Raw genomic sequence first — 12357 nt, forward strand, 5'->3', positions numbered from 1 at the left:
TAGTCATAACTTAATAAGCGTACAGGGGGATTTCCTCGTGTTATTTGGTCTTAAGGGAACCTATAACACATATGTTTCGTCAGTATGATGGGACAGCTTTAGCTCATAATATCCAAATGTCCTGATCGTGTTTTGATCAATCAACAACATTCTATGAGAGTCATGAGAACACGGTTTTATAACTCTTTAAATGTTTTTTGTTTAGTACCAAATGGGACGGTAAAATAGAATGAAAAGGTGTCCCATCTTCCTTTTGTCGCATCTTTTCCCACCCTACTACACGCTTATAAACGGTGTCATCTTTTGTCGCATCTTTTCCCACCCTTGTCGCATCTTTTCCTAAAAGTCGCATCTTTTGTTTGTCGCATCTTTTCCTAAAAGGTCGCATCTTTGTCGCATCTTTTCCTAAAAGGTGTCATCTTTTGTCGACTCTTTTCCCACCCTACTACACGCTTATAAACGCAACCAATACAAGACGAAAACATACAGATAAAAAACAGCGCCATAATTGCAGCGTCAAGATACCTAACAGCAGGAAAAGTTAGTTTCTAACCTCGGGTGGGTGGGGGCAACTTCTTTTTTAAATTTTTCTTCTTAAGTCCCCGATCGCATGCACATATATACCAGCACGCCCTACAGCCAGAGAAAATTCCACAGCATCTGTTCTGTGCTTTTTTCTTTAACTGGATGTCGTGTCCAGTCTGAAATAATAAGCAGAGTTCAACTGCTGGGTCATTTTTGTTAAATGTCATGTACGATGTTTTGTAAAGAAAGGTCTTCCATCCATTAAAGCTCTTCGGGGAAAGGGACATGGCTTAAATCCCTGGGTGTTGGGGTAATGGGCCCACTCTGGCTTAAATCTCTGGGTGTTGGGGTAATGGGCCAACTCTGGCTTAAATCCCAGGGTGTTAGGGTGATGGGCCAACCCTGGCTTAAATCCCTGGGTGTTGGGGTGATGGGCCAACCTGGCTTAAATCCCTGGGTGTTGGGGTAATGGGCCAATTCTGGCTTAAATCCTGGGTGTTAACAAACGCTATTTTTAGGTCGCGAGGATACGGTTATATATTTCTGTAAATCTTTTTTTGTTTACTACCATGGACAAACATGAAAATATATACCATCTTACCCCAGTGAGGGAAGATGAGACACCTTTTCTTTCTATTTTTTGTCACATTTGGTAGCAAAGAAAGAAATATCAAAGAAATATAAAACCGTATGTTCACAACTTCCATAGACCTTTGTTAAATGTTTAAAATACGATCAGGGTGTTGGGATTAAGAGCTAAAGAAGCCCCCCCCCTATATCTACAATAGAACATAGCTTATACAATATATAAATGAGAAGACCAAAACTCATCCCAACCTTAGCAAAACTCTCGGCAAACTTCTCCAACGTAGCTGTGTTTTTCTCCAGCTCTATGAGGGCGCTCTCTCGTTTATGTAACTCCTCCACCACATTATATTGCGTCAAAGTCTTCACCTCGTCCACTTGGTGGCGTAACTTTTCCAGATTTTGGTTTTCAATGTTGCGGTTTGCCGGTTTTGGGTTGAAGTTTTTTAAACTTTCGGAATCGTCTACAAAAAAGTTTAAAATCTGATCATTAGGTATGAGGTGTTTGAGTAAACCATGTTTATGTCTGTAGTTTTGAAAGAGCAACCTAAGCATAGTGGTTGTAGCGCTCGCCTCTCGACAAGAGGATATGTTTTCAAGTATGACTACACCATGTATGTCTGGTGTATAAGAAGACACCCATGTTATAACTCGACAGTGAGCATGAGGTGTATGAATACACCATGTGTGTCTGGTGTATAAGAAGACACCCATGTTATAACTTGACAGTGAGCATGGGGTGTATGACTACACCATGTATGTCTGGTGTATAAGAAGACACCCATGTTATAACTCGACAGTGAGCATGAAGTGTATGAATACACCATGTGTGTCCGGTGTATAAGAAGACACCCATGTTATAACTCGACAGTGAGTATGAGGTGTATGAATACACCATGTATGTCTGGTGTATAAGAAGCCACCCATGTTATAACTTGACAGTGAGCATGGGGTGTATGAATACACCATGTATGACTGGTGTATAAGAAGACACCCATGTTATAACTCAAGTGAGCATGAGGTGTATGAATACACCATGTGCGTCTGGTGTATAAGAAGACACCCTTGTTATAACTTGACAGTGAGCATGGGGTGTATGAATACACCATGTATGATCTAGGATCAACTTCAACATACATGTTCCAAACTCCTTACCTCCGACGTTTTTCTTTTTTCCTTTAATTCTCTTCCATTTCTTGGCCAACCTCAATCTCTTCTTCTTCCTTCGTTCTCTCGAAGACACAAGAACCGACGCCGTTCGTGCCCTCCGCGTTACCGCGCGTTCTCGCTTCGGTTCTTCTATTTCTTCTATCTTATCATCCTTACAACTTTCTATCGTAACTTTCCTATGTTGTGACGTCGACGCGACGTCACGTGTGACGTCATCACTAGTCTTTTTAAAGTCATGTAGCTTTTTCAAATCGCCACTACTGAGACGAGAAGGCTTTAGAGTAATTTTATCTGCGCCGGGTTCGGATGACGTCACTTTTGGTGACGTCACGGCTTCTTGTTTTAACTGTGAGACCCTGGATGGCGATTTATCACGTGGTTTTTGATTAAAAGCTAAAAAACTACCTTCGGTCCGTGTTTCTGCTGGGGAATTCCCATTACTGATACTCCCATGGGGTGTGAACCTCCCAGGATTTATCACGGTTTCTCGTTTATTTGAATTGTTATTCGTGTTTATTTCTTCAAGTACAGCCCTTGAAACAGCTCTCTCTCGTTTTCCCTTTAACTTCTTCACTTTTTTGCTTCCTTTTCTCTTTTTTTCTTTTTTCAATTTCTCTTTCTTCTTTTTCTTCTTCTTTTTCGAATTGTTCTCTTCCTCTTCCAGGAGATCTTCTTCAGCAAACGGATTGTGTTCCTCTGGGTATGACGTCACAGGCTGTGACGTCACTTGTTGTGACGTAGCATCGGTTTGGTCTATGTTTTCCTTGGTTTTCTTGTTCTTATTTTTCTTTCTCAGTTTCATGGTTTAACACAACAGTGCAACAATCGAATCTGCAATCAGTTTAAAGCTAAATGGAACGTACATTATTACTGATTCTGTCAATTTAAGCCCTTTTCTTTCTGTATACATCAGAGTGGGGTAAGATGGGACACCTTTTCATTCCATTTTCTCGCCTAATTTGGCAGTAAACAGATAAAACTGAAAGAATCTCAAAACCGTATCCTCACGACTCCTATAGACCGTTGTTGATTATTTGAAACACGATCAAGAAATTTAGATATTATGTGTTAAAGGTGTCCCATCTTACCTCACAGCACTATATATATATATTAAGTATGTCGTACTGCTTTCGTTTCGTTTCTATTTTCCGTTTTGTAATTATGTAATGGCTACGGTCACGCTTTAACGCTAAACACAAATGAAATCTCAGATTCGACGCTTTATATTAAACGGTTTGTTATTAAAGCGTGAAGCATTTGGAGTTACCCGGTGTCAACTATAGCTGCGGAATTACCACGGCTTTATTCGGCACATTACCGAGTCTTAGTCACCATTCTTGCTTTAAGCGCCTTCATGTTCTATCTTCTTACGCCCACATACAACTGATGGTATATATAGCATCGTGTTAATGTCTTGTTTACAGTCTATACACTAACGTAATGGCTGATTTAAGAGGGTGTAATATATAGATATAAAGCATGATTATAAAACAGGTCACAAATTAATCATTTGTTGTTTTAAGCAGGTTTAATGTATTAATGTACATATAAATAAGTCACTCAAGTTCCCACCTACGAGATATAAATGACCAAACCAACCATGGATAAGTCACTCAAGTTCTCACCTCCAGGATATAAATAACCAAACCAACCAAAAGTCATGTCTGCTTATCCACACACTGCAATAGCTTCAGCAACTCGACTGTGGGCATGGGAGTGGCAACCATGGATAAGTCATTCAAGTTCTCACCCCCCGGATATAAATAACCAAACCAACTAAAAGTCATGTCTGCTTATCCACACACTGTAATAGCTTCAGCAACTCGACCGTAAACGTGCATACGCATTATCCACTATATAGTTTAACGACGTACAACGTTTGCTTATTCGCAAATCATAACTTTAGAATCCTGATAGAAGAAATTTCCCACAAGAATTGATAACGCTACACTCGGGGTAATCAAAACACAAAACGTTGCATTTAACTTGCAAGCGGGCACAAGGTGAGTGAAATAAATTACAATCCTTCATGCGCTTACTTGTTTAACTTAAAGAAGCTCAAAACTTTTACTATGCTGTTTAAATACACCGCCTTATAATTTTAATACAAGTTAAAATCAATATGCGAGATTCTTTAATATTGTGGTCTGGTAGTTGAAACTCAGAAGAAACACTTCTACGCTGAAATGATTTGAACATAACTCAATACGCGTTAGAACAATAAGTCGCATTTCTTCATTCCTATGAACTCGTAGTTTGCCTAATTCAACTTAAAAACTTAGGTCCGTATCTGCATAACATGTTTTCGTGCTAACTCGGCTCGAATTCTAATCGTAAATGTTTCCTGAAATCTCTGAAACCCATGACCAACCATGCGAATATTACTCACGCCATTTAAACTAGGTTGTAGTGGCGGCCTTCCCGTAGGTTTAACTGTGTCTGGCGTTTGTATTGTCTGCTGTTTTTCAAGCCTACGGGCATGCTAACCAAATAGAAGGACAAGCAGGAAGGCGACTCTCTAAATATACTTGCGAGCGAGAAAGGTTAAAAACCATGCGAAACTATTAAGTTTATGGCTTTTAGCAAACGATTAATCTTATTCGGATAAATTCTAAACTGCCATACAAACTAAATGATTAATTTAAACTTATTTATTCTCGCATGGCGGGGAAATGAGAGTTGTTATAACACGGGTGTTCTGTTTCATACACCTCGTGTTCGCTTACAAGTTACCACATATATAACTTTCTGGGTGAATATTAACAAATGTCGGGCAATTAAGACAACCCATAACTGGCCACTGGGTTTGAGTAATTGAATGAATGTTACTTATTTATCCTCGCGTGTTCGGAAAACGAGTCGTTTTTAACACATGTGTTCATACACTTCTTACCAGCTTACGAATTACCATGTTTATTTGTTACTTTGTGTAATTACCGTTAAGTGGCTTGCCCAAAGACACATACGCCGGCAAATCCTACTTTTTGCAGGGGGTAGGAAAACTACACTGTGGGCATGGGAGTTGAAACCATCAATAAAACTTCCCAACAGAAAATAAATTTAAAAAACAAACTAAACGAAACCCTTTTTCGGTTTCGAGAAGCGATATTAAGTTTCCAGTGAATGCATTTTCACTTTCATAGTATTAAAAATACGCATAGTAGGGTGGGGGAAGACGGGACAACTTTAGCACATAATATTTAAATATCCTAATCGTGTTTTAAATAGGAATCGTGAGGATACGGTTTTATATTTCTTTGGGCGTTCTTTGTTTACTACCAAATGGGACGAGAAAATAGAATAAAAAGTGTCTCATCTCCCCCCCATGCTAACACGGCTGTCTAGAAGTATATATATAAATATTTTCGGACTATTAGCCTATTTAAAATTAAATCGTACCCACTTTTTTTATTACAAGTAGTTTTTAGTTTAAAATACATTGTTTAGGTTTAAATTAGGTGTTTTACGTAATAAATATTATTATGGGGAGTGCGTGACATTTTGGATTTAAGTTTTAGTAGCTGTCAATAAAAAGCGACAACCCTTGTTGTAACACGCACATGGGATTTTGACAGAATTCAACAAAAATGGAAAATCAAGACAATAAAGTTTACCGTAAGTTTTTTAACGTTTTTAATTATTAAACTTGGTATAAATTTATGAAATAGAATGTGTTTTGATGTTATTTATTCAGTTAATAGGATATTGAAGTAATTCATGTAAGTTTGTACCGATTTATCGTCATGTTTAACATCATGTTAACGTTTCAAACATTTTGTGGCAAATTGTAAGATACGTTAAATAAATCTGTTCTGTAATTCATGTATTTTCTGGTGCTAGTGAATAGTCTCCCCCCCCACCTTATTTGCTAACCACTAACCACTAACACTTTCCACCAGCCTATTCTGTACCAAATTCTATTAAAACATATTAATCCATGGAAATGGTACTAAACTGTACTGTTTGTATCCTTGTATGCAGAGAAGTGTATTTTCAACATTAACTTAAATTTATAAGTCCCTATGTGTGCAAGAAAGGCAATCACCTATAAGTTAAAGTCTTTAGCATAAACATATTTGGCACAAGTGAAGAATCTTCCCGTACATAGCAGAATAGGCTGGTGGAAAGTGTTAGCGGTTGATGGTTAGGGGTTTATAGGGGTTAGTAGTTAGTTGTTGTAGGGGTTAGTGGTTAGGGGTTAGCAAATAAGGTGGGGGGAAGACTCTTTATTAGCACCACATATTAAGTAAACAAGATGTTCAACTAAATGTTAAAATTTAACATACAAGGCCTAAGTCCATAGACTAATACCAATACCATATAATATAATAACCTCTAAATTAAAGTCTTTATCATATACCACACCAATACCTATTTCAAAAAGCTTCTTCTGTTTCCAGAGATTAAAATAAAAGCCCAAGCCTCATGTTCCAGTTGTCACACGTTGTTTATTACTAACAAATCAAAGCCGAACGTACACGTTTTACTTGTGTCCAGCATTCCCCCATATTGTAACCAGGTAAAATATTAGTTACTAGTAACTGCAGTGAGCCTTGAACCAGAGATCTACGGGTTACATTGTGTGTCCTTAGGCAAGAACCCTTATGCTTCAATCCAATAGTTAAAAATCTCCTCAAATGCATAACCCATAAAGTTACATACGTGGTAAATCGTCAGCGGGCACGAGGTGTATGAAACAGAACACCTGTGTAAGAACAACTGTCGTTGCTTCACTACGCGAGGATAAATGATTATCTTTGCTTAACCAGGTTGCTATTTAGATTGTACAGACCTCCTAGTTATTACCTTTAATTGGTGTATTACCTAATTACATGTTACTATGTGTGCCTAGAATATTCCTATGGGATTATAATTGATTCCAGAGCATGGATACACATGTTGGGGGCTTGTTTCACCCATGCTTGCAACTGAACATTTAAGTTACCACAGTGAGCCTTGAACCAGGGACCTCCCAGTTACAAAACACTCATACTTACCACATTCAACTACTTCCCCAGCACACGTTACATCGCTTGTTCGGAAAATGCGGCAAAATTCTTGAAGTTCGACTTCAAAAACACGCAAACAAACCAATAAACGATGATCAAACGACTGACAACTTCCCTCCACCACCAATACTGGGGTTTAAAGTAGCTTTCATAACCTTTCAGTCGAACAAGGGAATCAATGAATTCATAAAGAAAACAAAATCAACAGAACCTTGGTTGATTTCAAATGAATCGACCAAACTTATAACTGGATTAAAAAGTAAGATTACTTTTATTTTTGTCTTACACCATTATAAGGTTAAGGTCTTGTACTTTCTACATTTTACCCAAATCTTAACAGAATTGGAATGTAATGTAAAGACCAGGTAAAAGTAGAACTAATATAACTTGCTAGTTTTGTATTAGTAATAATAAAAACGTAGCATTCAAGAGCCAATATGTATGTGATGAAATTGTTGTCGTTTTTATATAGGGTTCACCATTGTAGGTGCAGTTTCAGTTGATCAACTTTAACCATCCTCAGTGTTAGATGAGACAAGAGTGAGTGTTATATAAAGACCAGCTTGGTACTTGTATTCTTATCAACCTTCACATTCTTATCACAGAATGGTGTTTGGATTACATTTATGAACAACCAGATCCTAAGAAACTTAAACTAGAAGTGGATGAATATATGACCAAGTATGATGCCAAAGTTAAACAGGTATACTTCATGCTCACTGTCAAGTTATAACATGGGTGTCTTCTTTTACACCAGACACACATGGTGTATTCATACATCTCATGCTCACTGTCGAGTTATAACATGGGTGTCTTCTTATACACCAGACACACATGGTGTATTCATAAATCTCATGCTCACTGTCGAGTTATTACAGGAGCAAGAGGAAGAAATTGAAAACGATGGAATTCCGGACGATGAAGGTTGGGTTAAAGTGTCCAGTAGAGGGCGAAATGCGGGAGTGAGTAGAACGGAAACGAATCAAAAAAAGTCCAAGAGAAAAGAAAAGAAAAAGCGAAAACAAAACGTGAGATTTTGTTCTCTGTTCTATAAGGGTGAGATCTCCAGTGAGGCACACCTGAGACTTAGGATGTAGATCTATTACCCCAACACCCGGGGTGCTACCATCTATACCTCACTGAGGCAGTTCATAGACACTTAATAATAGAGATTCTATTCTATAAGGGTAAGGTCTTCAGTGAGGTACACCTGAGACCTGGGATGTAGGTCTATTACCACAACACCCAGGGTGCTACCATCTAGACCCCACTGAGGCAGTTTATAGACACTCAATAATAATAGAGATTCCATTCTATAAGGGTAAGGTCTTCAGTGAGGCACACTGAGACCTGGGATGTAGGTCTATTACCACAACACCCAGGGTGCTACCATCTAGACCCCACTGAGGCAGTTTATAGACACTCAATAATAATAGAGATTCCATTCTATAAGGGTAAGGTCTTCAGTGAGGCACACTAAGACCTGGGATGTAGGTCTATTACCCCAACACCCAGGGTGATACCATCTAGACCCCACTGTGACAATATCCAGTGAGCTGGCTATGTCCCCTTTTATATTCTGTGTAGTTATTTTATTTATTACACCTTTTCGTTCTATTTTCTTGTCTCGTTTTGTAGTAAACAAAGAACATTCAAAGGATTATAAATTTATATCTTTGCGATACCCATAGACCGTTGTTAATTGTTTGAATCACGATCAGGAATTTTTTATTATATATTCTTGTTTTGGTTAATTTTATTTTGTTGTTTATGTTCCAGGAAATGTTTAGTATTTATAAATACCAGGTCCGGGAATCAAAAAGACAAAGTGAGTTTTACTTGTATTAAACTGGTTTATATTATACAAGCTTTGCATAACTATTTACAATGGTGTTACTTTATAATCGTAATATGCAAGTATATTTACATTGTTGTGTTGTATTGTTGTATATACACATGGCGGCATAAATAAGTATATACGCCTACGTTTGCAAGATTTTGAATTATACAAGCTTTGCATGGTATAAGTGTTTACATTGGTCTTAGTAAAGTGGTTTTATAGCAAGAGGATACCGGGTTCAAAGCTCGATGATGCTTTCTAATCATAGGACGAATCATAAAAAAAATGGTTATATCCCTAGCTTGGTATTTCATGGTTGCATGAATGAATGTAACTTCTTTATCCTCGCATGGTTTGGTAATGACAGTCGTTAAACTCGGGTGTTCTGTTTGTAACACTTCTTGCCTGCCAAGTGTGTAACTTTGTTGGTGATTATATTTTAGTTTTACACCTTTGCAAATAAAACAGCACCAACCATTTTCCTATTCATTCAGAAATCGCGGAACTTCGTGAAAAGTTTGAAGAAGACAAGTTGAGAATACAGGCCATGAAAGAAGCCAGAAAGTTCCGGCCGTTTTAACAATTACTGCCTGTTAAGTTTCTTTTGTCGGCCAAGTCTCATGGCTTTTTGGGCCGTGGCTCTGACGGTATTTATTTCAACTGTAAGGTTGTCTTTGCAATTCTACAGTTTGTAAATATGACGCTTACAGTTGAAACAGGAGTATAAAGACAGGAACATGTTATAACATAATATTCCATTTATTACTTGGGGCCGATACATTTAGTACTTGGTACAGGTTTTGCCAAGATAGTTTGTGTTTTAGATCGCTCCGATATCGAACAAATTATGACAACACAGATTATGAATAGTTATAATTGTTTCTTTTCTGGGATTCTAAACCTGAGTTTTTGGAAATATAAGTTGATTTACAATCTGGATTTAAAGTTTTCTAAACTTAAGGAACACTGATGTAAGTTAAACTGTAAAAACAGGAGTCTGGTAGATTATGTTTGTTCGTATTTTGTTTCATCAATATAAAACACATTCGTCTAAATTTTAATTCATGTTCATGTACATTAAAATCTCAAAGAAGTATTTTTTAGCTTTTAGAGCGACTTTTGTTAAGCACAAAGGTAGGTTAATAGGACGTATATATTAGCCAGAGGGGATGGGTTCAGGGCTCAATGCTGCAACCATTTTGGGCATGTATCTATTTGGGCAAGGTACTGCATGACAGTTGCTGCAACCTAGTGGCCAACAGTGGTATTTTAGAATCTTGCATCACTTGTAGGTGTTTGTGAATTTGCAGACAAAAGGCAAGAATTAGGTTATTTGTAGATGTTGTTTCGAGAACAAATCATTACTCAGGATATTCCTTTGTAACTGAAGGCTGGTAATATTGCAGTGTATTTAAGTTTAGCATGGATTGTGTTAATGCATTATAGGTTATATATATATTGCAAAAAGTTGAGCATAAAGTGCGCAAGTATTGCTATTTATATTTAAGGTACGATTAATGTTTTGATATTGCTATAGACTTGCAGTGCTATGTTAGTATATCGTACTTAGGGCGGCGATGTTACGGTAAAATACCCTAACCCGGAACCTGCGCAGTGCTATATGGGCGCAGGTTCACATGCGCGCAAGTCTATGTGTGAGTGTTGGAATAACATAGATACCGCTGTAATTGGCAATCACCCACAAAGTTATATACGTGGTAACTTTTGAGCGGGCACAAGATGTATAAAACAGAACACCCGTGTTATTGACATTGCCATGCAAGGATATATAACGCCCCCCTGGAGCACGTTGCCCGGGAGCATTTTCGATTTTAACCGCGACAAAATTTCCTGAGATTACTTTTTGTGGCAATAAATTGCCGCATTCCAGTTTCGATTGTCGCAATGCGGAAATAGCTCGTTTCAAAATTGCTCTTGGCCAAATACTATAAGAGTATTGCGGACGATACAGTTCTTTTATACGTTCATGGGTATATATAGTTTACAGGACCATACAGCTTGTTTTCATTAGTTTATATTCGTTTCTTCAAACACTGATGAAACTTAGTTATTGTCGAAATATGATTATTTGATATCGATTTTGTTGCTAGTATTTAGTAGCACTTGGTGTATTTTGTTATGATGCAACGAGGTTTAATAATACGGAGTTGGAATATTAGAGCAGATTTACAGAACATATTCAAAAACAACTATGATATGTTCCCTAAATCTTGTCCTGACCTAGCACTTATATTATTCTCGTGCAGAATACACCACGTGCTACTACAATTGGGTTCAGTATAAGTAGCATGTTATATAGTAGGGTGGGGAAGATGGAACACCTTTAGCACATAATATCCAAGTATCCTGATCGTGTTTTAAACAATTACTAACAGTCAATGGGAGTCATACATTCAAAAAATTTCAAAGCCGTATTCTCACGACTCCCATAGACCGTTGTTAATTGTTTAAAACTTGGTCAAGATATTGGATACTGTGTGCTAAAGCTGTCCTATCTTACCCCCAACCTTCTATATTAGATATAGAGCACTGTGGGGAAGATGGGACATCTTTAACACATAATATTCAAATGCCCCGACGGATTTTCATATTGGATATTAGCGGTATCTTTGCAGTTATTAATATTTCTAGGAAGTAACTGACTCATGTTTCACATAAACACCAAAGTACGTCACGAAAAAATTGCGAAAGTTCCTAAAACGGTTTCGCTCAGCCGTAAACTTTGTGTTATTGGATATCATTACTTTACGGGTAACTGCACACCGCAGTAGCTTACTGCAGTGGCTTTAATACTGCAGTGGCTATAAGCGCCAATGTATACAGTCATGTAGCAAGTAAAAATTAATTAAAATCAGATAAAGTAGTATTTACCGGAATAATATTTAGCGAAATATGCTATGTAACTTATCCTCATATAACAGTGTTGTTATTATTAATTGTTAAAAACACGGTCAGGAAATATGAAATATTATGAGCTGACTTACAGTAATACGTGATGTTATTCAATCCTCGACCAAGGCAATAATAGCCGAAGGCATTTAATTCCGAAAACTTGATAAATTAGCCCAAATGACACCAGCTAAAGCTACAGAAAAACGCCGTGGGGGGTTTTACGTAGTTTTTTTTATCGATTCAGCCGGTTAAACTAGACAGCGCAGAATTGAGCTAAACAGACAGTATTTAGTCAGTATTGCTTGCAGTATATAG

At 37.5% G+C, this 12357-nt stretch overlaps 2 protein-coding genes across 2 annotated transcripts in view; one reads left to right on the top strand and one right to left on the bottom strand.

Moving 5' to 3' along the window:
• The window catches only part of LOC101242135 (uncharacterized protein DDB_G0286299-like), a 6360-nt gene extending 3236 nt beyond the window's left edge, over positions 1-3124 (bottom strand). The window contains exons 1-3 of the mRNA XM_018814643.2: positions 2266-3124; positions 1363-1574; positions 554-701 (exon numbers count right to left, since the gene is read on the bottom strand). Coding sequence (XP_018670188.1) covers positions 554-701; positions 1363-1574; positions 2266-3082 — 1177 coding nt within the window. The 5' untranslated portion in view covers positions 3083-3124. The remainder of the gene's footprint in view (positions 1-553; positions 702-1362; positions 1575-2265) is intronic.
• Positions 3125-5725: 2601 nt separating this feature from the next.
• On the top strand, positions 5726-10219 carry LOC100183677 (ribosomal RNA-processing protein 7 homolog A-like). The gene is made up of 7 exons (XM_002121079.5): positions 5726-5895; positions 6681-6799; positions 7299-7548; positions 7895-7992; positions 8168-8317; positions 9069-9117; positions 9624-10219. Exons 1-7 carry the CDS (start codon positions 5868-5870, stop codon positions 9707-9709), a joined length of 780 nt encoding a protein of 259 aa, XP_002121115.1. The 5' UTR covers positions 5726-5867; the 3' UTR covers positions 9710-10219.
• The last annotated feature ends 2138 nt before the right edge of the window (positions 10220-12357 follow it).

The sequence above is a fragment of the Ciona intestinalis genome, chromosome 13 (genome assembly GCF_000224145.3).
Source record: "Ciona intestinalis chromosome 13, KH, whole genome shotgun sequence".
NCBI classification, from domain to species: domain Eukaryota; kingdom Metazoa; phylum Chordata; class Ascidiacea; order Phlebobranchia; family Cionidae; genus Ciona; species Ciona intestinalis.

Coding starts and splice junctions, on each gene's coding strand:
- LOC100183677 (XM_002121079.5), top strand. CDS start 5,868: ATGGAAAATCAAGACAATAAAGTTTACC. Junction 5,896..6,680: donor TCAAGACAATAAAGTTTACC/GTAAGTTTTTTA, acceptor TTCTGTTTCCAG/AGATTAAAATAAAAGCCCAA. Junction 7,549..7,894: donor ACTTATAACTGGATTAAAAA/GTAAGATTACTT, acceptor TTCTTATCACAG/AATGGTGTTTGGATTACATT.